Source organism: Lissotriton vulgaris, chromosome 12 (assembly GCF_964263255.1).
Source record: "Lissotriton vulgaris chromosome 12, aLisVul1.2, whole genome shotgun sequence".
NCBI classification, from domain to species: domain Eukaryota; kingdom Metazoa; phylum Chordata; class Amphibia; order Caudata; family Salamandridae; genus Lissotriton; species Lissotriton vulgaris.
This window is the reverse complement of record NC_141700.1, coordinates 742,055,998-742,080,877: the sequence shown is the minus strand read 5'-3', so window position 1 is coordinate 742,080,877 and position 24,880 is coordinate 742,055,998. Positions and strand designations below refer to the sequence as shown.

Genomic DNA, 24,880 nt, shown 5'->3' with positions numbered 1-24,880 from the left:
AAGAAGTCCAACTCTTTCAAGATTATTCTTGAGAATTCACAGTATATCTGTGTGAGGAGAGTTTGTGTAGAGATTCAATATGCAATTATACCAATATATCTTTAGTTTTATCCAATGGAGCGACTTTCATGAAAGAGTTTGTATTCTGCACATAAATAAGAGTTATTGTTATTACTCACTGCAGAACATAATCCACATATTCAGATAGTGGTTTTAGAATACTATTAATTCCGGAATGTATTGGCTGATATGGCTGTGTGAATTGATCTTTGTGGCTATGTAGAAATCCATACAGTTGGGAAACAGTTGGGCTGAATTTTCTAGAAACAGAAATTACTTTGATAACAACCATTCTTTCTACAGTGGAAACCTCTCTCCATAATTTCAGCTGTCTGATCATAAGATCAGTATTAATTATCAATGCATTTCATGCCGTCTTCTCTGATGGTACAATGGTTCATAGAAATGTCAGTGAGTTAGAAGAGCTAACTTTTACTTCTTGGAAAAACTTGTTTTTAGAAGCCAGAATCTCTATACCAACTTTTGCAGAACTAGGAATACATCTGGATGGCCTATGTAGGCCTTTCAAGTCTAAATGTCTATTATGTAAAAGTTCATTGAAAAACACCTTTTGTCTGATTTTGACAGGCGGTACACATGCACAGTGATTTGAAAATTATATATGACCTAGGCTTTCTCCACTTCTAAAATATATATATATATATATCTTTTTCTCTTTAACTATTTATTGCTCCCATGACCTGTCATGGCCTTCCTATCAAATGGCCTTTTGAATTCATCTCTGGTCTCCAAAGGATGATGTAACATTTTGGGAAAAATATACAAAACACCAATGACAAGCTGGATGTCAAAATAGCAAATATCTCCATGGCCACCATGTACTTGCCCTTTGTGCTCAAGTAGGCTGGAATAAAAGAGATCCATACACTGAGGAAGGCAAGGAGGCTGAAAGTGATGAATTTGGCTTCATTAAAGGTGTCAGGCAGTTTTCTTGCTAAGAAGGCAACTATGAAGCTGATCATAGCCAGAAGGCCAAGATACCCCAGCATGCACCAGAAAGCAAGTGAAGAACCTTCATTACATTCTACTATTATGATCCAAGGCTGGGTATGGATGTTATTTTCTGAGAAAGGAGGGGTGATTAATAACCAGGCGACACACAAAACAGCCTGAAGGAGGCTACAGATAGAGATGATCATGTAAGACAGTTTGGGTCCAACCCACCTTCGCAATTTACTGTTTGGTTTAGTTGCATTGAAGGCGATGACCACCATGATGGTTTTGGCTAAGATGCAAGAGACTGAAACAGCAAAAGTGATACCAAATGTAGCCTGTCGGAACAGACATTTGTCTGGGGTTGGGTATCCAATGAAAGTCAACGAGCAGAGGAAGCAGACAATGAGAGACAGGAGCAAGAGGTAGCTCACTGAACGATTGTTGGCTTTGACAATGGGGGTGTTTCTGTGATGGAAGAAAATTCCAAGAATGGCAGCAGGAATCATGGAAAATATAATGCTGATTGCTGCCAAGATAAATCCTAGATGTTCATCATAGGAGAGGAAGTCCACATTCTTTGGGATGCATTCATCATGATTGTCGTTGGGCCACTGATCCCAAAGGCATTTGGTGCACTCCAATGAGTCTGAAAGAATAGAACCAAAAAAAATTCAAACCTTGCTCTTGTTATTTTGATTTTGTAAAAAATATATTACTTTGGGTTCTTTTGCAATTTCATCAACTTACCAGTAAGATTAGAAACTTCCCCTGGAGGGCAGGGTACACACTGGAAACAGCATACAGGCTTTCCTTCTATAGCAGATTTCCAATAGCCAGGCAGGCAGCTAGAACTGCACAATGAGACAGGGACCTTGGCATAGAAAGTAATTGGCATTATTAGAAAAATAAATATGTAAGTAATGCTCTGTCAAAATTGATCCTATTGAGCTTTGATTTGATTACCCATAGATGTGTGACTACAGTGTAAATCTTGATCAGACCACTGGCTGTAACACATTTTATTCAATTGGCTGTAGAAATCCTACATATCATATTTTTGACTAAACTCATTGTGATTGTGGATGGATGTGTTGCACTGGCAGACAATTTGCTCATAAAGGTCCTGATTCACGCAACATTTTCTTTTCAGTCTGCTCTCTTCATGGAAAGTAGCACCTTGCCTTAAGTAGGATCACAACTACTCTGAGAAGAATCTTTATAAATTATTAACATAGTTATTAAATATTTGTGTTATATCACATAGCATTGAATTTATTATAACACAATAAATCATTATAATATTGCCAAACTAATTCTGGGGAATCAGAGTAAGAAAACTGAATGTCACAAATTCATACAGTCAATATTAATTCCTGTTTATCATAATGACTTATATGTGATGTTGCTTCTTTCATCATAGAATGTATTACCTGGGTCCAAAGAATTACATTAGACACAACGACGTATTAGTATGTTACATGTCAACCTTGATGAATGTGTGGAAATTAAAAGAAAAACCAAAAGAGCTTGTTTACGGTCCAGGGAAGGCATGGCTTGGCAGTTTGGGCTGGACTGTTTCCATGAGGCACAGGGTCAGACTGATTTGCATATGGCCATGTCTGAACTGGGGTGGCAGAGTGGGCTAAAGAATGGTGATGGATTAAACCCAGATCAGTTGACTGGGGGTGAGTGCTTGTATTGTCAACGCTCCGTTCATCATTTCCTTTGGTTTTTCTTTGGAAATTAAAAGGCAAAACAATTGAAAGCACCAGCAAATCTACGCTTGCATTCTTCTTTTCTAGTAGACTACAGTTTGTTACCTAAATAAGTAGCAACAGAGCAGTCACAACAATACCCCATTTATTGCCTGAATCACAGGACCTGTGTTTGTGGTGGAAAAAAAAGGCTTAGGGGCCATTTTGCTATGAAAAGTGATAGAGAGCTGTGGTGATACTCCACTACCTTTACAAATGTATCAACACATCCTGTGGCATGAATCCTTCTAGTGGTTGAATATCACGGGATTATGGAGCACACTTAGAAAGTGCAAAATGCCTCTGACAATTGTTTTTATGCTGGAAGGTGTCCCTTACTGCACAAAACAATCCTGCTTGCAACATGAGCTTAGCGCGCTTGCATTTCCATTAGGCAACTACAAGTGCACCAGCAATAGGAAAGGACAGTAATGTTCAATATATGGTAAATATGTTGAATTCATGCCCTTTCAACTCTCATGCATCACAGCACGGCGGCTAGCTGCATTGTGTTGCATGAATGGTAAATATAGTCCTTTGTTTCCATATCACCCAGAAATACTGTTGCTGCAGAGTTGGCTAGATTCACCTTCAGTACCCATTGTATATTTGCAGAGATGTAAACTGATTTCTTCAACGCTTTTTTCCAAGAGTCAGAATCGAGATGGAACCAACACTTTCATGGATGTACATTGATAGTCAATAAATTATCTTCCTTTTTACATTGTAAATATTTATTTTTATGCCTTGGGCAGTCAATTTCTGAACGAAATATAAGCAGAGCCTCACAGTGATTGGTTAATCCAAGGACAGTTTATGGCCAATATACTAGCTTTGGTTGGATAAAGTCCCTGATCCAGAATTTGACGATACTCCGTCCAATAGGATGACGGATGACATTACCTCTGTCATCCTGATGGACTACTGTCCATCAAATTTAGAGATGATCTCTGGCCCAGCGATCAACTCTGTACATTATAAGCAACCACCATCACATTGTGCAAAATATTTAGTGCATAGCCAGCCTATACTACATTTTTAAATTGCTTTAAAAAAAAGAAAAAACTTTCAAAGCGGGAGTTTGTGTCAGAAAAACAAACAAACTAATAATCCCCCAAACCCTGCAATTTTTCTCCTATTGTGTGGGGGCCTTATTTTGGTTTTCTGTCCCTCACTGCTAGGTTTTTCCTGGCAGAGACAGATAGAAGAAAACACAATACACCATCCACTCTACATAGGTTGTGCAGTGCAAATCCTTTCCTCTGACTGCCCCAATTTCATTGGTCCATTAAAGCAAGCATTTCTTTGACAGAGTCAACAGGAGTTCTTTCAACTGAATATTTAATGCCTACCCATCTCTCAATTAGGCAGGTAGACCGAGAGTTTGGTACCACTTTTGCAACAGAATACCTTGTCTGCCAAATTTTAAATCAGGTTGTGTAATCCCAATTATTGTTTAAGGACATGATGTCAGTTGTGTCCTGCTGGAATAATGCTGCCTTCATGGGTACATTGAGGAGTTGTTTCAGCATAAATTATGACTATATAATATTACTGTTTTTCTAGAATAACAATATCATCCAGAAATCAATGATCTTTATATGTTCCTAAACCCTTCATGTCCTATTGATCTTCAATCCTCTATTCTGATCTGTTCCTGATCTTGAGATAAATGCAGCACCTATCCTATGAGGGATAAGAATACAAGACATACTGTAGAATATTTTTTGGGTTGCATGGGGAGAAAGAGAGAAAAGTTTGTCGTTGTACACTGGTTTATTAGTAAGAATGTGTGTGCTGGGTACAGTTTCACTGAGGCAAGTCCTGATGTATCCTGTGCCTTACTTGTCTGCTCTTTGTGGGCCACTGGATTGCTTTGACATTGATGATCAGGGACTCTCCTGGAGGGGCACTGGAGTCATAGCCACCAACTTTCACATGGGTTAGGGTGTCTTCTTCCTTCATCTGCCAGTTGATGATATCATACTGAGCAAGAGGATTTCCACTCTTGTCAAAATCCACTGGATCCTCTGTGGAAGTCTTATAGTGCACATTCTGGATGTAGTGAAGAAGCTGTTTGACGAATAAGTGAAATATAATATACAGAGCATTCCAAAACGGTCAGCCTGAGCTTCATTAGTGGTTGACGTCATTGCTAGTACACCTTTTTATATATTTTTGTTAAATGGGTTTTTAAGAAAACTGATCAAATTTTCAAACTGCTTGACTTCACAAATTCCTCAAATATATTTTTTTTACTTTGGAAGCTTTCTAAAGTATGAAGTTGGCAAAGTTAAAACAATGGGAGCAAACATGTGGCCCTGCGCTGCATCAGGAACAGTCCTCCTGCTATGTCTTTCTTTCAAGGAGCTCACCACTCTGCAACCTTTGAGCTGTTTTCTTTAGTGATGGCAAGATCAATCTTATTTTCGACTTTTGGAAATCAGTGGGGCAAATTTCTGGCAGCATGGAAATAAATTTGTGCGAAGCCAGATGACAGAGTTTGTGTCTTTAAACTTGCACTGAGATGGCAATTAAAACACTGTTTTCCAACCGCATAATGTCCTCTCCACGTGTGGTTGGGACTTCCAGTTTTAGACAATATTGGCCTTGGATTAAGCCTGTCATTTTAAACTTTCACAAAATCTGCATTTTTCCGTCTTTTCCCAAGTACCTATGCATGATTAAAATTCCTTCCCTTACTAGCTTTAAGCATAAGTATAGCTGCTATATTTGCAATTAAGGTTTAATGGCAAAATCATAGCTTGTTAGGCCTTTCTCTATTGACCACGATTCACGGAATATTGTACTACAACATACTATCCACGGAGGGCTTGTCAAAGTGAATTTATACATGAAATTTAAGTGCATACATACATTAATTTGCAAACCAGCACATGTATTTTGTGCTTATATTCATTTGCAAAATGTGTTAATTTCCAATCAGCAGCAGTATGAAAGAAAATTGCTGTCAATTATGGCTACATCAATGACATGACCATTATTCGGTACACAAGGCCCTATCAAAACAAGACAGAATTATTGGCTTGAATTATTTAAGTAAAGAAAGCACATTCTTACCTGCCATGGTTCACATTTGAAGATCTCTGCACAGCTTGCCTGGAGAAAAGGACCTTCCTCTTGTCTGCAGCTCAGCAGATCGTGTAAAGCCAAGGCAATGGTGTACACAGCAGTGTAGACATTGTAGGTGACTCTTAAACTGGTAGCATCATTGAAGTCAGTTTGGAGGGTGTCCAATTTCTCTTCACCTGTGCAAAGTTTGGTTTCATTATTCCAGGGACCTATGTGAACCGTGTGGTCCATCCACTTACAGTCAAATGCTTGTTCCCAGAACTCTCTCAGTAGAACATCATTGGAAGATCGCAGGGGGAGGATGCTGTTGAGAAATTCATCAAAACCAGGCATTTGACCACTGTGGATTGCAAAGCCAATGGTGCCATAGAGGATGTTGGAATACTTCTTTTCTAATAAGAGAGGGGAGGTTGACCAAGACTCACTGGCAATCCAGATTTTACCAGTCACATTTTCTCTCCTAACCTCTTCAATAATAGGTAAAATTTCTGAGTCAAGTGAGAAGATGACAATGGCATTGGCAGTTGTATCCTTAATCACTCGTACAATGTGAAAAGCATTTCTGTCGGCTCGGCTCAACATTATGTTTTCAGAAAAGGCAACACAAGCCCCAGCTGAGTCAAGCTCCTGCTTTAAGATGGCGATGCCCTGCTGCCCATAGTCACTGTCGTCAGCCAGAAGCCCAACCCAGGTCCATCCAAAGTGTATCAGCAACTGTGCTAACCCACGGGATTGAGAGTCATCACTAGGAATTGTCCGAAAAAATGCTGGGAACTGCTTCCGATCACTCAAGAGAGGACTTGTTGCAAAATAGCTTATCTATTAATAGGAGAGAACTTGCAAGGTGTTAGTGAGTTTACCAAGGGTTAGAGACCAACAAACTGATTTCAAAAGCTCCTTGAAATTAGAAGATTTAATATCTGACTCATCGTGTTTATAGACACTGATGATATACCAACAGTTAATGGAACTTAGGAAGTGATAACTTAAACTATAAAGTCAGTGCAAGCTCATTTCTGTTGGTGGACTTTGTAAGCTGTTTCCTTCCTCCTTCTGTGGCAACTTAATTGCTCTGAAGATTGGTAGTGACATATATAATATTGTAAGAATAGAGTTTAGCATCCACACTTAGTTGCATTGGGGATCGATGTTTGAATCTATTTTATGAACACAAACACTCCAATTGTGAGTTTTTAACCGCCTAATAGGTTTTTTCATATATCAAAAATATTTTAGAAGTCTATAAACATGTAATAAGTCCTTAAATGGAATTGTAACTCCATACCAATGTATTATTTGAAAGACACATGTTGTAGATGCCCCGTTCAAATTCCAATTAATGTTTTGTGCGACCAAAATCCAGTAGCCAAACATTGCAAAGTTACAGACTCCAGAGCTGGTGTGATAATCCATTCAAAAATTTGTAGGGGTTCCCTTGGGGAGCAATGACCACACCTAACCAAACATTTCAAAATAGGAAATGCAGCCATATTTCTTTTAAAGAAAATTGGTTGCAGTAAAAGAAAGTTTACTTTATTTAAATATCACCTCAGATATTGTGGTCTGCTGACCCTAGCAGGCTACCATGCTTTTGAGGTCACCAATCAGAGTGAGGTAAAATGTGTAACCTGTCTCAATCCTATTCATGTGGTAGCTCAGATTACGAGCCACTTTGTATTGGAATTTTTCAAACAGACCAATTTACATCACACTGGGAACAGGGGAAGGCTTGCTGTGCTTAGCACCCCATCTGAGAAGGGAATCTTCGCTGAAACCTGAATATTCTATTCTATTCTATCTATTCTATTCTATTCTATTCTTTTCTATGAGCACTTATATAGTGAATAGCTAGCCATAGGCATCCCAGCACTGTTAGTGCTGCACAGATTCTTAGGAGGAATGTACAGAGATTCATTAGAGAAGAGACAGGATTTCGATGATCTTTGACAAGGGACGCTCCTTACCAATTGAACAGAGAGAGAAAGGGAGACTGTTACATAGTTTGGTTGTGTTATATGAAACAACTTGCCCTCCAAATTTTGTTCTCCTAATAGCACAGATTTTAGACAAATGGGTATCAGTGGAGTGCAGTGATCACTCAGGAATATATGGCTGAGTGATTGAAAGCCCTTTAACGTGCAGCGCCCTAAGGGCGATACAGAGTTATTTAAATAATATCCTCTTGATCTCAGGTAGCCTGTGGAGGAGTAAAGCTTGTTCGGTGGATTGAAGTCTTGGAATATTGTGCAAAATATGAACAGCGAACTTCTGCACTACCTGCAGTTGCTTTATTGTGGCTTTGGGCATTCCCAAGTAGAGTGAATTAGCCCAAATCTGGCAAGAGAGGATGAGTACCTGGTTTACAAGCCTTTACGAGGTAGGGGGAAGAAGGGGATCATTTTGTGCAACATCATCCACATGCGATAACAGATAACGGCAAGTTTATATGGCTTGAGAATCAAAATTGATAGACTTATCCAGCCACATTCCTAGGCTCTTCATGGCTGACATTTTAGCCAGGGGGGGATTTAGGAAACTTGGGCAGACCAAATTCAGGAAAGAATTGGATTGTTGCCCAGGAACATAAGCTAAGTTTTGTCTCCATTTAATTTGACACAGGAGCTCTTTATCCACTTTGCAAGTGTCTCAAGGAAGGGGACTAATCAGGTGGATGCTGGACCATGATTTTAGGTGAGGGAAAAGACCAGTTATGTATTGTCGACGTACAATATTATTGAAGTCCCAAAGGGAGGACGATATCAGCCAGGGGTCTCATATGCAGATTAAAAAGAGTAGGGATCAATAAGGAACATTTAAGGGGGAGGCTGTCTGATGTACAGTCACCCTAAACAATCCGAAAAGTTCTGTCTTCCAGAAAGGACTTAAGCCAAGCCATCAGTTCCAGCACTCTCTAATATTCTGCAAGAAGGTTGTGATGTACAGTGTTGAATGCAGAGCTAAGGTCTAGAAGAATTATTGCTGAAAACCCCCCTTGATCTAAGACTCTTTTATCTTATTCCACCAGTCCCAGAAGAGCAGTCTCTGTGCTGTGATAGGGCCAGAAGCCAGTCTGTGTTGAATGCAGAATATAATGCTTCTCAAAACAATCTCAAAGCGCTGAATTGGTATGTTTTTTCAGTATTCTACTTAACCCAGGCAAAAGATATATTGCGTGGTAGTTTGCTAGATTGAGAGGATTGAAATTGGGCTTTTTTCTAAGTGATTTAACCATGGCGTGTTTCCACGCCATGGAGACATAGCCTGAGGTTAAGGAAAGATTCACCATTTCAAGCAGGGTAGGGAGTATCACCTCTGTCCCTTTGGCTAAGATGCAAAGGGGGGCCTGATCCTTAAACAGCCCAATTTAATTTTGCCCCAGTTATCTAAGAGGCTACATGATGTCAGGTTGGGAAAATCAGTCAGATTGGTAGGATTGGTAGCCGGCCCATTTTCTTTTGGGCAATTGGCATTGAATTGAGAAGCAAGTTGGAAGGTGTCATAAATAGTCAGAATTTTCCTTTGGAAGGGATGTGCCAAGTCATTGCACTGTGCAGACTCGACTTCCGAGTTGGGACCGGAAGATGAAGCTCTAAAAGGGTCTTCACTACACAAAACATTTAGTGCAGGGAATTGGTTGAGCCATTAATGTTCTTCACAAAATATGCAGCTTGAGATTTGTAAATTCTAATAGTGTCCCAACATTTCTGTTTGGAGTACTCCCCATAGACTCTTCCCAAAACCCTTGATGCCTTTTTGTTAACATGCAGAAGTTTCAAAAGTTGAGGGGAGTACCAGAGAGCTAATTTATCTTTTGGCATTTCTAGAATCAGTTTTTTCAGAATCACTGATTCAAGCGAGGACTCTAGCCACAAGGAAATTTGGTCCTTTCATACAGTAGAGTCAGAGTCTAGATATGGTCTGGAATTCTTGAGTACCTGTTTCCATGCTTCCATAGGCAATTTAGACTGTGCTTGGTCTTTCCAAGTGACTGGTAATGGGTTTAGTGGTGGCTGACCTGAATACAAAATAGGCAAAATCAAAAAATGATCAGATCGGGTGACAGGAAGTGGAACTAAAACCTGTAGCACATTATCCATAGAAAAGACAGGATCGCATAGGTGGCACTTCTCATGGGTGGGTCCTGACACCCTTTGGGACAATTAGATAGACATCAGATACTGCAAGAACCCTGTAGCTTGGGCATTTGCTGGCTGCTCCAAGTATCAGATTAAAATCTCCTATTAGGGAGTAATTTGCTCTAGTAATGGCCAAAATTGGTCCCACTTCCTGATGGGAGTGGAGTAAATTACCAATTGACCTGGAGGTCTATGCAGCAAGATCCCAGAAAATGCAATTACAGAAGAAAAAGTAATTACAGAAATTACACTTTTGCAATCTGGGATATTTATGGGTTCCATAAGGCAGATGAGTTATTTCTTAAGATTAATTGCTAACCCTCCCCCTTCTTCTTCTCACTGTCTTTCCATAAAATATAATATCCTGTAGGCATAACCTGAAAGGGGCCACGTCCTGACTAAGCATGGTGCCAGGTTTCTATCCTCAAAAAAAATCAAAGATTTCTAGTATGGGGGCAGGGAGCAATCTACAGTTGATTGAAGACATACAGCAACTAGCTTTAGTGTGTGTTTGTTTCTCTGGGTCCTACACCTTGGAAAAGAACAAAGAGCAGTTTTTACTGGAGGTTTCTCCCACACTGGGATCAACTGAGTGATGGGAGTTTTAACAAGCATTCCCTTGTAAAGCTAATAGTTGAGGCGAAGACTGTACTTGCTTACTTACTGGCCCCGGGTCCCATTTGAGCAGCGCGGCCTCTAATTATATACAATGCAACCAAGAGGCTGAAGCGCAAACCAAGATGGTGACTCACAGCGTGAAAATGTGCAGCAATACAGCAATGCAAACAAAGATTTGTTTTGAAAGTATTGTTATTGTTGTTGTTTCAGGATTTTTATCAAGCGCACAAATCACCCGAGGGTCTCAAAGAGGTAGCCTAAACCCAAGAACATAGAGGGAAAAAGAATGAAGGGAGCAAGCAGAAAAAGGAAGGATCAGAACAGGCAGGTTTTAAGAGTCTTAAGAAATGTTCTGTGGTTGGTTTCCATACATAGATCCAAAGGGAGTGACTTCCACTGCGTGGGGGAAAGATATGAAAAGGATCTCCCGCATTCCTGGCGGTATGGATCTTAAAAGTGATGAGAAGAAGTTTGATGGTGGACCTAAGGGTTCTGTTGGGGTTTTACAAGATCGTTTTTCTTGCAAGATAATGCAGTCCATTCCCATGAATGGTTTATGGCCCAGGCTGTTGATATTGATGATAATACGTTTCCTAATGGGAAGCCAATGAAGGGCTCTCAGGCTTGGTGTCGAGTGGGATCAAGAGGGTAGATTTAATACTAGTCTAGCAGCTGTATTTTGAAGGACCTATAATTTGGTAAGGAGCTCCGCATTAATGGAGGCCATTAGGGCGTTTCCATAGTCTAACCGACTGATGATTAATCCCTCAGCAAGCGGCATCCGAAATGCCAATGGAACCCATTAGAAAATCTTATGGAGACCAAGCAGTAGTCCATAGCAAATGTCCGTCACATGATTAACATGGTCAGTCATGAAGAGGTGGTTGTCAATCATCACCCCAAGGTTACGAACCACTGACTTGGGAAATGGACAGGGGCTGAGATTAGGAGGCCACCAATCACTCGACCACAGGGTTTGAGCTTTGCCAAAGAGGATAATTTCTGTCTTGCTGGCATTAACTTGCAGATGATTAGTTTGTATCCAGATGTGTATGTCAGACATACACTTCATAAATCGGAGTATGGTATCCGTTGGATCTGGGCCTAGCAACATTAGTAGTTGTGTATCTATCTAGGGGTGCCACATACAGATTGAAGAGCGTGAGTCTTAAGATAGAACCCTATGGGACCCCTTGTCTATCAATTGGCTGCAGGAGACAAAAGAACCAACTTGTACTTTTGAAGCTCGATCAGTAAAGTAATAACACAAGATGAATACAACTTCCTTTACTCCCCAATTAGCAGCAAACAGAGATTCCCCCTCTGTGCAATACTAGTGGTGGGTCTGTGCACCGTCTATCATCATATAGATGCCACCCAAGAAGCTGGAGCACTAACCAAAATTATGACTCACAGAAGGAAAAAGTGCAGCAGTAGTGCAAACAAAGGTTTAAAAACTATTTGTTTTGAAATATTAAAATGACTCACCCCCAGTTAACAGGAAACAGAGATTCCCCCTGTGCACAACACTAATGGCGCATCTGCACACCGCTTCTCATTATATAGAGGCTGTCCAAGAACTGGAGCACTATTCAAAACACTGATTCACATCATGAAAAAGTTCATAATACAGTAGTGCAAACAAAGGTTTAAAAACTATTTGTTTTGAAAGTAAAAACAAAAGATTAAAATGACTCACTCCCTCCTCTCCAGTTAGTAATACTTCATGAAATAACAGATTCAGATGACCCAATCTAATCATGGGGTTCGTCTCTGCCCTTCTGAAGGTCTGCCAGCTGGCCCTGCTGCTGCTAACATAACCTGTGTGGCAGTTCACAGTCATCCCAATGAATTGAGATAAGTTGACAGAGAGCCACAGCAAGTCCTCATTGGCCCTCAACAGGGACACTGGGGTACGGAAGAGTCTGCACAACAACTATCTATTTGTAAGGGCTGGTTTCATTTCCTAAGTTTTTGCTGGATCTTCTTTTTTTGCTGAATTTGGAGTCTGCATAGCAAGCACACTCACTTACTTTGTTCATATTTGTGGGAGCTACAACTGCCCTGTCCACCATCATTACCCTCAGCAGTGTCAGTGTGAGACTGCCTCTGAGACTTCATTGCTGAGGAGCAACACTGATTTGGCTTGTGCACTAGCCATTTACAGCAGTTCAAAAGTATTCTGCTTTGTACATTGGTGTGTCTCTTGCTTTAGTGGACCCACACAAAGATTGCCCTTGATGTCCAGACCACTATCTGGCTCCCTCCAGTAGATGTTCCTGTGCCCCTTGAAAAACATTGACAAGTCTTATTTGCTACTCGAATCAGTCTTTTTCAAGCCATAATCAAGCAAAATTTCAGAACTGACAAAAATATGATTTATACAAAACTTTATAAATGGGAAATACTCAAGATTATGCTTAGCTTATGAAAATGTACCCAGATTTACAGAGGGTCACTGATCCAAAATAACAGACACTTAGAAGTCATTTCAAGGAATATTTATGAAAGATTGTGTCTCCCTTGCACCACGCAAGGGTGACGCAAACCTAGATGAGATTTAACAAGCCACACAAGGCCACCCAGTGTTAAATCAGGAGTAATGAAAGCCAGCACAAGTTGTTGCCTTGCTTTACTCTGCCCCAGGGGGTGTCCTATGGGTGGAGTGTTGGTGTTCTCAGATATCCACCCATGGATTTTGACACATTCCCAGATTTACCATGAGTGTCAGACCTGAAAATACATCAACATGCTATGCCTTCCCAGGGAAGGCATTATGACAAGAAATCTCTTTAAAAACATGATACATTTAGTTCATCAAACAATACAGCAAATGACATACAAAATATCACACAAGCATGTTCTAAAATTGGCCTATTTGCACAGAAGATAATCCACAAGTGCAAACCATAGAAAAAACCTATGTGGTCCACCTTGCCTAATGGTAAGGTTCATGCATATCATAATGTAAATAGTAGCTAGAGCTAAGTGCAGTCACAGACCAAGCAAACAATTGCCAATAAAAAGGAATAGATCAATAAGTTCATTCGTAGACATAGTAACAGGCGAGAATAAAGGTGATGGACTATTTTGCTAAAATATACCTACAAGGACATAACATAAGCCGGCAGATGGCAACAATGACTCCCTCACTGCAGCACTAGTGCATGTGCAAACCATGCAGTGTCCTAGGCCGCAACCATAATAGTGCTCCACTAACCGGGCAAAATACCTAGTTAAATACTAATCCTGTCCACTACCTAAAACACTAAAAAGATACAGAACGCCGATGTTAAAGTGGAAGACCAAGTCGCTTCTTAAACACAGCCACTGCCAATAGGAATCTGCATATACAAAAAACAGTATTTTGCCTATGTTGTGGAACACAGTGGACCACAAAATCAGATATGTTCTATGGTGTCTAATCTGCCCGGACAAATGGAACATGATCCCTTGTCATTTGCTTTGAGGCTCGTCTTGTGTGTAGCAGTTTACCACTAGAGTGCAGACCCTAAATTTGATGAAAGCATATTCGCGTGAGGGGAGAGGCAAGATGGCGTCAGTGGGAGCAGTCGCTGACTGAGCCCTCTCCCACCCCTGGAAGCTGAGCGTGAGAGCTTAGGGAGAATCAAGGGAGAATGAAGTGATTTGACCTGCTGCCCCTTTCAACTGGCAGGATAATTCATGGATGATCATGATCTTGCTGGAGAATATTAACGGGAACTAAATAAGAGTAATACACCCTCGAGCATTAAGAGTCAGCAGCAGCAGCAGCAGATATTGTGTGAAGCCGAGTTTGAGGCCGTGAAACATGGAAAAACTGGAAACTCGAAACACACTACTTTTCTGATCTGAAGACTCGACCGGCACTGTCAATTAACTAGTATTGACACTGAGCAATTGAGGCCTCTTTGCTAGAGGTTTGTGAATCTTTTTTTTTGCTCGAGAGGCTGTTACTCATCACCTGATATTTGACATCTGGTTAAATTGGAACGACGTGGCTATCAACAATTCACTGGCAGCTTATGAAAAAAAGAGATTATGGATTTTTCAACGGCTGCTTTTGTTTGCATCAGCGTCTGCTCTTGCCCTGCTCCCTCCTCCTTGTTCCCTGTCCCTACTGTAATTGCTAACTAGCTGCTTGATTACCGGCTCGATTGCACAGACTCTGAAGTTGAAAGGTGAGGAGCGGGCACAGGGTGGCAGTAGCGTTCAAGGATTTCAAGAATTTTTGGAAGAATTACAGACGAGTTAGGAGCGAAAATGACTCTGTGATAGCACAAGTTTACAGCTACTCCTTAAGGTACTGTTGATATGGTAGTGTGAGTACGAGAGGGAGGGTGTGCTTCTGTTAGGTGACGTGAGTTAGGCAGAGTTAATATACTTAAGGGAAACTCAGAGGAGAATACCCAAATACAAGTAACAAAGCCCTTGACAAGATATACAGAGCGCTACAACAACAAAAACATTTACCTCTGTTTTCTGTTTCTCCACCTGGAGCAGCTCCACTTTGCTTTGCTGGCCGGAAAAGGGTCTGATCCCTGACCCGGTTTCATCTACCAATCACTTGGTCGGAAGCCGACAGTGGCTATTTATACCTAGGAAGCAAGGGAAAAAGGAGGCCCTGCTCTTAAAGTCACACACCCACAATAGCGAATAATGCGAGAAGAGCTTCGATGGAAATTTCAGGGGCAGCATTATAAGCATTATAGGCACTTAGACAGTGTTCCACGAAAGAGGCTGAGTGGGAGAAAGACTAAATTCGACCTATTATGTAATTTATTGTGTGGTAACAAAATCATAGAGGTTGTAGTGACAGCAGCTATAGCTATAGCTGCCCAGGGACTTGCCAAGGGCCCACAAAGTAATAGGCAACGCCCGCAATGCCCACAAATAAAATGGAATAGTCGAAATTCTGAAGATGGTGAAAGTAGATCTGACCTTCAGTGGCCTTTGTGTCCTTTGTGTCAACTCAACTGCCAAGTAAAGGGATGTGATCGTAGGGGTATTTCAAACACCCCAAAACTGAGAAACTCAGGGCAGGAAGCAATCTCTACATACTCTACCCAGATAAAGCCAGCAGATCAAAGCGACGAAACCAGGAATATTGGGGGGACTATAAAGCACGAAGAGATAGGTAAGATGAGCAATATGGACACAGAAAAGATGGAGAATATCCAAGAGAGCGTTCAGAAGGAGTTATGTGAACTACTTGATCAAAGCTCGGTCAATGATCTAACTGTGCTTCAATTAAATACCCCAGGTGCACAATGGAATGAGGAGCTTGAACCTAATAAACCTAATGATTCTAACGAGAAAGTACAAGATGCAGACAGCGACCATACCCTGAAAACATTGCCACAAAGACGAGAAACTAGAGGGACCAAAGCAAAAGATGTAAAAAATAAGGAACGAGAACAAGATGGAGGGAGAGAGAGAGCCAACGGTAATGAGAAAGAGAAACAGAAGGGGAAGGAGGACGACAGAGGTAATAGAAGGGGTCTAGAAAAAGATAAAGATAAAGACAAGGACAAGGACAAAGACAAAGCTAAAAGCATCAACTATAGAGAACAACACGGAGCTAATGAAAAATTAAAAAAGGAAAAAAAAAGTGACAGACAGGCAGCAAAAGGCAATGGCGGAGAATCAGATAAAATGAAGGAAAAAACTAAAGAGAAACACAAGGAGAAGGAGAAAGACTATGAAGATACTGAAGAGATGGAATTAATGTTAAAGAAAGCTAAACGCTTGCAGACCATCAAAGAATTAAAAGCAAATGCAAAGATGACGGGAGAACCAACCGCATTGCAGCCTAGTATATTAAATATCTTCAGTCCAGTGCCCAAAATTGGGGCAGATAAGGGGTTGAGTCATGCGGTAATAACCCAGGCGTCAGCAAAACCGGACAGGGAAAGTGAAAGACTCAATTTAGCGACCAATGGACAAGTAAATCTAAATCCCGTACCTGATAAGCTATTTTTGCTAGGAAATGATACAAACTCTGAGGAGTCTGATGTAGACATGTATGAGACTGGGATTTCGACTGCTAGCGAGACGAGTGGTGTCAAAAAAAGTCGAGACCAAGAAACATCGTCCCAGGAAAATTCAGGTCGCTCTGGAACAAGGAAAGAGAGTGATCCTGGACAAGGAAGCACACCCAGGAAAAAACTGGAGAAAAGAAGAATAAGGAATAAAAGACTAAATAGATCTACCTACGATGAAACCACCGATCAAGGAAGTAACACAGAATTGAATGATCCTCGGAAAAACTTAAAACCTGAAAAATCAAGAAAAGCAACGGTGAATCAGGAAAGTGGGGAGGAATCTATTGTGGACATCTCTGAATACGATGAGGCAGAAGAAGCAAAGGATCCATCTCTGAAAGATATATTGACTTCAATAAAGAAACTCCACAAAGATGTTAAAACAGACACACAAAAGAACCACCTCGCTATTCAAAAGCTCCAAGGGGCAGTGAATAAAGTGGGCAGCACCTGTCTGGCGATTTCTGAAAGGATGATATCAGTAGAGACACGAACTGACCATCTGGAAAAAGATGTTACGTATCTGCAAAAACAAGAAAAAAGACAAGAAGCCATTATACAGGACCTGATGATAAAGGCGGAGGAACAGGAAAATAGAGCCAGGCGGAATAATCTGCGATTCCAGGGGCTTCCAGAAGGTGTTGAAGACAACGACCCAAGAGGGTACATAATTAAACTTCTTAAATCATCTATGCCCGAATTGCAAACCTGGGAACTAGAGAGAGAAGTTCAAAGAGCCCATCGTTTTCCTCTTACTCAGTCTAAAAAAACAGAGAATCAATCTAAATTTCCAAGGGCAATGCTGGTGTTTTTTGGAAATTTTTTACTTCGGGACTCCATATATGATTTAGCTCGCCCCACAAGTAAGAAAGAGTACAATGGTAGTACATATTTTGTTAGACCAGATTTTGCCCACGCGACCGTGGAAAGGAGATGGAGGCTGAGACAGCTATTTAACCCTTTTGAACAGATTGGTGCTAAAGTGTATTTACAAAACCCGGCAAGACTGAAAATAATATTCAGAGGCTCAACTCGGGTCTTCACTAGTGAAATACAGGCTGAAAACTATCTCAAAGAAATTTCTGAGACTGTGAAAAAATAGACCGGAGATACGAGCAAGAACTCATTTCTTTCCTATGTGAAACAAAAAATAAGTGTCATATTAAGAATCTCTCGCTGGTGAAAAAATAACGGGAGAACAATATTAAGTGCTATTCACATATGAAATAATATACAAAAAACTTTACTAGAGGAGCAAAAGAAAAGAACCCTTGATTGTAAAAACCTTTTTTGTATGGAAATGATACAGTCACGCAAGGTTGGGGGGGGAGGGCACTGAGGTGCACTGACCAACGAGCGCCCACACCTGGTTCCGGCTGGACTCAGGATGCCTCAAGGGGAGGAAAGGGGAGGAGGGGGTGGGGGGGCCTTTGGGGGAGTAAAGGGGGGGAAAAATCATCATCAGATAAGGAAAGGTGTCATAATAAAGGGGGAGAAAGGAAGGGGGGAAAGGAAAAAAAAGAAAAAAGAAAAATGATACGCATAGTCACAATTAATGTATGTGGATTAAACGATGCAAGAAAAAGAAGGGAATTGAAAGAATATTTTAAAACACTGCAAGCTGATTTAATTTGTGTTCAGGAGACACATATAGAGATTTCTCAGAAAACTTTACTGGAACAATTGGGGTATAAAGTACTGACATGTACGACTCAGGGTACGAGAACACGTGGGGTTGCAATATTAGCTCGGGGAAATAGAACTGCAGTAAAAAAACAACAGGTAGATAGACACGGGCGGTGGGTCTTAACGGAGTGCCAAATTCAAAGTTTTAATTTTACTTTATGTTCTATTTATGCACCAACAGATGACGACCCAGAAACTCTAATCCATATAAATTCTCAACTATCCAACTGGCCTCTCCCCATTATACTATGTGGCGACTTAAATATAAATGGCCTTAATGGGTTGTGGAAAGATGATCCTGCAAGGTTTACTGGTAAAAAGAAAAAAACTCATAGAGCTCTGATTCAACTCATGCAGGACAATGGGTTGATCGATATTTGGGAACATACAAATGGAGGGGGAGGCAGCACATACTATTCTGCCCCCCATAAAACTTTAGCTCGGTTAGATTACTTTCTGATCTCCCCCTCGTTGATACCGATGGTGAAAGTTAAAAAAATGCCCAGATTGATGTCGGATCATAATCCGCTCTCTATGGAGATCTCTATACCAAATTTTCAGAAAAATATAACTAGCTGGACTTTTGAGAGAGAATTGTTACAGGATACAAATTATATTACCTACATGGAAACTTGGTTAAAAGAATTCCTGGAAAACAATAGAGGTACAGCGTCACCCCAAATAGTATGGGATGCTATGAAGGCAGGTATTAGGGGGGGAACGCTAAGCTACTCTCTTAGACGGAATAAGCAGGAAAAAGAAGATCTTGAGAAGAAGATAAGCTTAGTAGCAAAGTTAGAGGAAGAATTGATAAGAAATATAAGAGAGAAAGAGGAGGTGACAAAAGTAATGCAAAAATTGGCAATGGCTAAAGCTAGAGTGGGGGAAGCATATGCCGCAAAATCAGCTGGTAAATATCTAGCAAGGAGGGAAGAGCAACATGAATACAGCGAACAGGTAGGACGAATCCTAGCGATCAGAACTCGGCAGGCGGCTACTCAGGGCAGATAACAGAAATGACTACGGAGGCAGGGGTGATAGTGAAAACACCAAAAGAAATTTGCTCTGTATTCCAGAAGTTTTATAAAAAATTATATAGTCAGGATAATGGGGAAGCAGATACAGCAGAAATTGAGCAATATTTAGAGTCTGCCTCACTAGATAAGCTAACAAAAGAGGACAACGAATCCCTTGAGAATAACTTTACCTTAGAAGAAGTACAAAGAGCCTTTAAAGATCTTCCGTCAGGGAAAGCAGTTGGACCTGATTTAATACCCCTAGAGTTTTACAAGAAGTTCTTTCTGATCTTAGAAGCAGACATTAATAGACTTATGGTTCTTATACAAAACGGTGCTGCCCCTCCGGGGTCTTGGGGAGAAGCTTCAATGGTGGTGTTTCTGAAAAAGAATAAAAGCTCTACGGATCCCGGGTCATACAGACCAATCAGCTTAATGAATAGTGATTGTAAAGCCTATTCTAAAATTTTGTCAAATAGGCTGAGCTTGATAATTGGGAAGATAGTTTCACCGTGGCAGCACAGGTTTATACCGGGGAGGAGTACCGCCGATCATATTAGAAGGGTGTTTGCGCTGCTGGATGGTACAACTGCCTCACGAGACCCTATGTCTTTAATATTGCTGGACGCCGAAAAGGCTTTTGATAGGGTCTCGTGGGGTTTCCTGTGGGCAACAATGATTAAGTGCAATTTCGGGAAAAAATGCATAGGAGCATTAAAGGCCCTTTATAAAAATCCGAGTATCACACTGAGAGTAGGGGGAGAACTGAGCGAGGTAATAAAAATCGAACGTGGGACCAGGCAAGGATGCCCATGTTCCCCTCTACTCTTCGCCTGTTATATTGATTCATTTATTAGATATATAGAAAAAAATAAAAATATCAGCCCAATTATGCTGAATGGATACGAGACCAAAATATTGGGATACGCGGACGATTTAGCAATCACATCATCAACACCAGTAATAGCAATTAGAGAGATCGAGGATGAAGCTAAAAAATATGGTCTTCTATCAGGGTATAAATTGAACCAAGGGAAAACGCAAATAGTTGTAAATCAATTTGTTAATATTCAGGACGAAAGAGTTATAGAGTCTGCGGTTTATTTGGGCGTTAATATAACATCCGACTTATCGAAGGTTGTGGAGAAAAATCTGACCCCAGTAATTAAAAAGGCAAAATTAGACCTAGACAGGATGGACAATTTACATTTAACGATTATAGGTCGCTGTAATGTTATAAAAATGCTGTTCCTGCCCAAAATTTTATATTTATTCCGCACGATTCCTTTATTATTTACTAATAAGTGGTTTAAAGAAATAGAGGGGATTTGTAATCGCTTTATATGGGCAAAGGGCAGAACCCGAAGATCCATTAAGATGTTGGCACTATCTAAAAAACGGGGGGCCTTGCAGCACCAGACTTTAAGACATATTATTTTGCTTCAGTCCTTCAGTATTGTAAAGGACTTCTCGGAGGAAATATGAAAGATATCTGGAGGGGTAATGCTGGCATTCCGGATATATATGAACTGCTGGTTTTGGATTCTAATAAGGGACTCCTTACTTTCAGGGAGTTAAACTATTATAAAAGAACGAAGTTCAAGGTGTTGGGTGCGGCTATCTCAGCTTGGTCAATTATCCGGAAGAAAATTAAATTAGGGCGAATTAATTTTTATACTCCTTTATATATGAATGAACTTCTCCCAGATGTATTCCATGATCAAGTGATGAGGCGGTGGGATAATCTTGGGGTTAGCATAATTGGAGACATCACAGATCAATCAGGGTTAATAACATTTGAAAGGGCGCAACAGCTATACAATTTGGATCAGAGAGACTTTTTCAAATACTTACAGATAAGGTCAGTCCTGCAGAGAAAACAAGCAGGCAATTGTAAATTTATTAGGGTAGACCTGATGGAATTTGTTCGAGATGAGGATGGATGCACAATCTCTCAACTATATGGGGCATTATGCCAGTATAATGAGGATGACAGAGGAAAGGTATTTGATAAATGGAGAAATAAATTAAATCTATCAGGAAATGAGGCTGAAAAATCGCTCAGGTCAGGAAACACTACTTTAAAGGTTGCAAATCTGCAGGCACAATATTTTAAGACTCTATATGAATTATATTATACACCGCATAGAATAGCCAGTTGGGGGGGCACGAGTGGGATCTTCTGCCCAAGATGTCAGAGTATGGAGGCTGACACAATACATATGTTTGCAGCTTGTCCTAAACTAGATCCCCTTAAAGAAGCTATGGAGGAATTCTTTAAAGAGGAATTGAAAATCTCAATTAAATTAACTAATGAGATTATGGTTCTTGGGGTGGCAAAGGAGGGGCAGGAGGTACCCCATCAAGAATTTTTATTTATTGCAATGACGCTGATCCGGCTTTGTATTGCAACGGTATGGAAAGATTCTAATCCTCCTTCGTTTCAACAATGGCTTTCAAAATTATTAGCTATCTATACTCTAGATAAAGCTTTATATGAAAAAAAAGGCGCGAAGGCAAAGCAGCTTGGGAAGCGGATATGGGCCCCAGTTGAAAAATGGAAAATTAAATTAGACGGTTAACTAAAAAGAGGGATAGACTCATGCTTATTCTTACAAGATTATAGTCGGTGGGGTCAAAAACTGCTTAGCCCTCTTTGTAATTTTTCAATTTTTTTCTCTTTTTTTTGTTGTTTTTTTTATTTCTTTTTTTGTTTTCCCTTTCGTTTAAACTTTGCCTTTTAAGAATATGTTGTACAATTCGTTTGATTCTTTAAGTGACAAAGCACTAATTGAATGATTTCTGTTATAACTGATATATATGTCAAAATAATCAATTGTTTACACTTTGTTTTTCTGATGATGAAATAAAAAAGGAAAAAAAAAAAAAAGAAAGCATATTTGCCCACTGTGGAACCTCATCAAAATAGGGATCAAACTGAGGTGAAAATGTAATGGACTGAAACCTCCCAGTAAATCTGGCAGCTTTCCTTATACACTCACTATTTATGTGCTCCCAAAATATTTTCTTCACAAGAGCCTTTTTTGAAGGGTTGATAGCAGAGGGATTGGTCCAGAAAGCTTCCACACCAAGCCTTAGGAGCCACTTTTAATGTGGACTAGCAAGGAACAATCATGTCCAATTCAAAAGGATGAGTTCACAAAGGCCTTGTCTATATGACTCAAGTTCAGGGCATGACCATAACCTAACCAACTATACCAAAGGTCTCAGAGCAGCTATATCGTCAATACACTTTAAAGCAAAGTCGAAAAACAAGGAGATTAGTGACATGGATTCGGGAGGAATAATATGCATCTTATGAAATCGTTTTCCTCTGACAAGAAGACTGTCCATAGAACCTGTGCCCCAAACCCCAACCCCATAAAGGTTAGCCGACTGGACGGCAACCTTATAAACTACCACTACTGCTCTCTGGGTAGAATCCCTGTGCATCCTTCTGATAGCTGCTAATTTATGTAATAAAATAGCCCTAGACTTCTCAATATGGGATGACCATGTCATGGAACTGCTGGACCTTATACCAAGGTCATCAAAGTACTTGACCTCCTCAGGTACCTCAGACTCCAGTGTTAAGTTCCTACAAAAGGACCAGTGTGGCCTTAGAGTTATGAATGTGGTTTCTTTGCATTAATCTCCAGCCCCCTATTTCTACAGAACCCCTGAAATGTAATTAAAAAGTTCTGAATGCCCATAGGTGTCCTGGAGATAAGGAGCATATCATTGGTGAATAGCAGGCCATGGACGGGCACACCACCAAGTTTATGCGCATCATTGATGCAACCATAAAGCTAATTAAACGTGCCATTGATATAGAGGAAAACAGTGTTGTTGGTAATACAGAGCCCTGGCGCCCCCCGCCCCCCCCCCCATGTGACGTTAATCCTGCCTGCTAGTCCCCCGACCCTACCTCAACAAATCTGGGCAAAGTTGTTCTCATGTAACCTCTCCAAGATCTCTAAAAGCATTGGAGGAGACCCCATTGACGTGAGAGTGTTTCAGAGATTAGCACAAGGAACTAGAATGAATGCTGCTCTTAGATCAATGAATGCAACATATAGATGATCCTTTAAGAACTTAATGTACTTCCAGAGTATCAAGGAAAGTCTAAATGTTTTATCCACAGTCCCTACCTTGGATCTAAACCCAGCCTGGAAGAGTAAGAGGACATCAAAGTTGGTAGCCCACGTCTGGAGTTTGGACAAGTTCTGGTGGCAAATCACCATCTGCAAGATGTCTATAAGGCTGATAGGCCTGTAATTACGTGGTTCTAATCTGACATGCTTTTTAAAAACTGGAATAATCACTGCTCCACTCCATGAATCAGCGAGTGGAGCACCTGCCATGATGGAATTGGACAGGGTGTTAATGTAAGGTACCCATATCTCGATCTCAGAATTGTACACCTCACCAGGAATAAGGTCTAGCCTTGGTGCTGTCCTCGGTTTTAGAGATAAAATTGCTTCCTTAGTATTCTCCAAAGAAAAAGTAATAGCATCAAGCATCACTCAATTTGTCTTAACCTGTGCGTGTAAGACAGGGATAGAAGGCACCTAGGGTTGGGAGAGCATAGAATAAAGATTAGTAGAGTGTTTGACCCAGATCTGTGGATGAATATGATGGACAGAAGTTTGAACTTTCAAGCTGCCATGGGCAAATATATGCCAAAAAGAGGGAATATCCTTCCTTTTGGAAGCTTCTAATAGCTCCTGTCACTTTTTCTCATCCCAACTCTTCATACTGGTATCTAGCACCTTTTTGTACAGGTTCCTTGCCTTCCAAATCTGCTGGGGCCACAGAGATCTAATGGCATTTAGTAGATTTGATTTGACCTGTCTGCAGTCTCAGAGAACTAGGGGTTAGATTCATAGGAGGTCCTCTTATGATTGCTAGCACCCACATCCACCTCAAAAAGACAGCTTAAGGAGGAGAACAAGTTGCCACAAATAATAGTAATGGGGATGCCATCTATATCAACATCCACTTATGGAGAGAGAGCAAAACTGTGGAGATTGTAGATAGAAGCAAGCCGTGAAGAAAATAAATAATTTTAGGCCACTTAAGGGCCCTCCTGGAATTCCCAATGATTAAATCCCCAGGCAATCTTGACTGATCCAGAATCTCATACAGCCTTACCTTAAGTGTTAGGTGGAGAGGATTGTGATCAATCTCTGGCCTAACAGTAACAGAAAAGTCAACCAACCATTCCCATCAGTAGAGAGATAGCAATATGTAGCTGATCCTACTTTTGGTTATGCCTCTGATGAATTTTAAGCCCTAATCTGGTCAGAATCTGTCTTGCTATTATATGTCCGAGCCCTGTGGGCAATAGTGAAGGGCCAATTGCACAGCCCCTACATAGCATTCATTTAAGGGTCAGAGTGCTCAATCCTGGACTACCCATCGCCGAATTCTCCATTTTTGTTACCAACGAGATGTATTCCGGGGGCTCAGAACTGGTGTTAAAATCACCTGCGATGATAAGCTTTGGTTTGTAC

General features: G+C 40.6%; 1 protein-coding gene across 1 annotated transcript in view; it reads right to left on the bottom strand.

Moving 5' to 3' along the window:
* Positions 1 to 764: 764 nt before the first annotated feature.
* Positions 765 to 24,880, bottom strand: part of LOC147678524 (vomeronasal type-2 receptor 1-like) — a 63,234-nt gene continuing 39,118 nt past the window's right edge. Inside the window, exons 4-7 of the mRNA XM_086945669.1 lie at positions 5,853 to 6,683; positions 4,617 to 4,844; positions 1,765 to 1,888; positions 765 to 1,663 (exon numbers count right to left, since the gene is read on the bottom strand). Of these exons, the coding sequence (XP_086801795.1) occupies positions 765 to 1,663; positions 1,765 to 1,888; positions 4,617 to 4,844; positions 5,853 to 6,683 (2,082 nt within the window). The remainder of the gene's footprint in view (positions 1,664 to 1,764; positions 1,889 to 4,616; positions 4,845 to 5,852; positions 6,684 to 24,880) is intronic.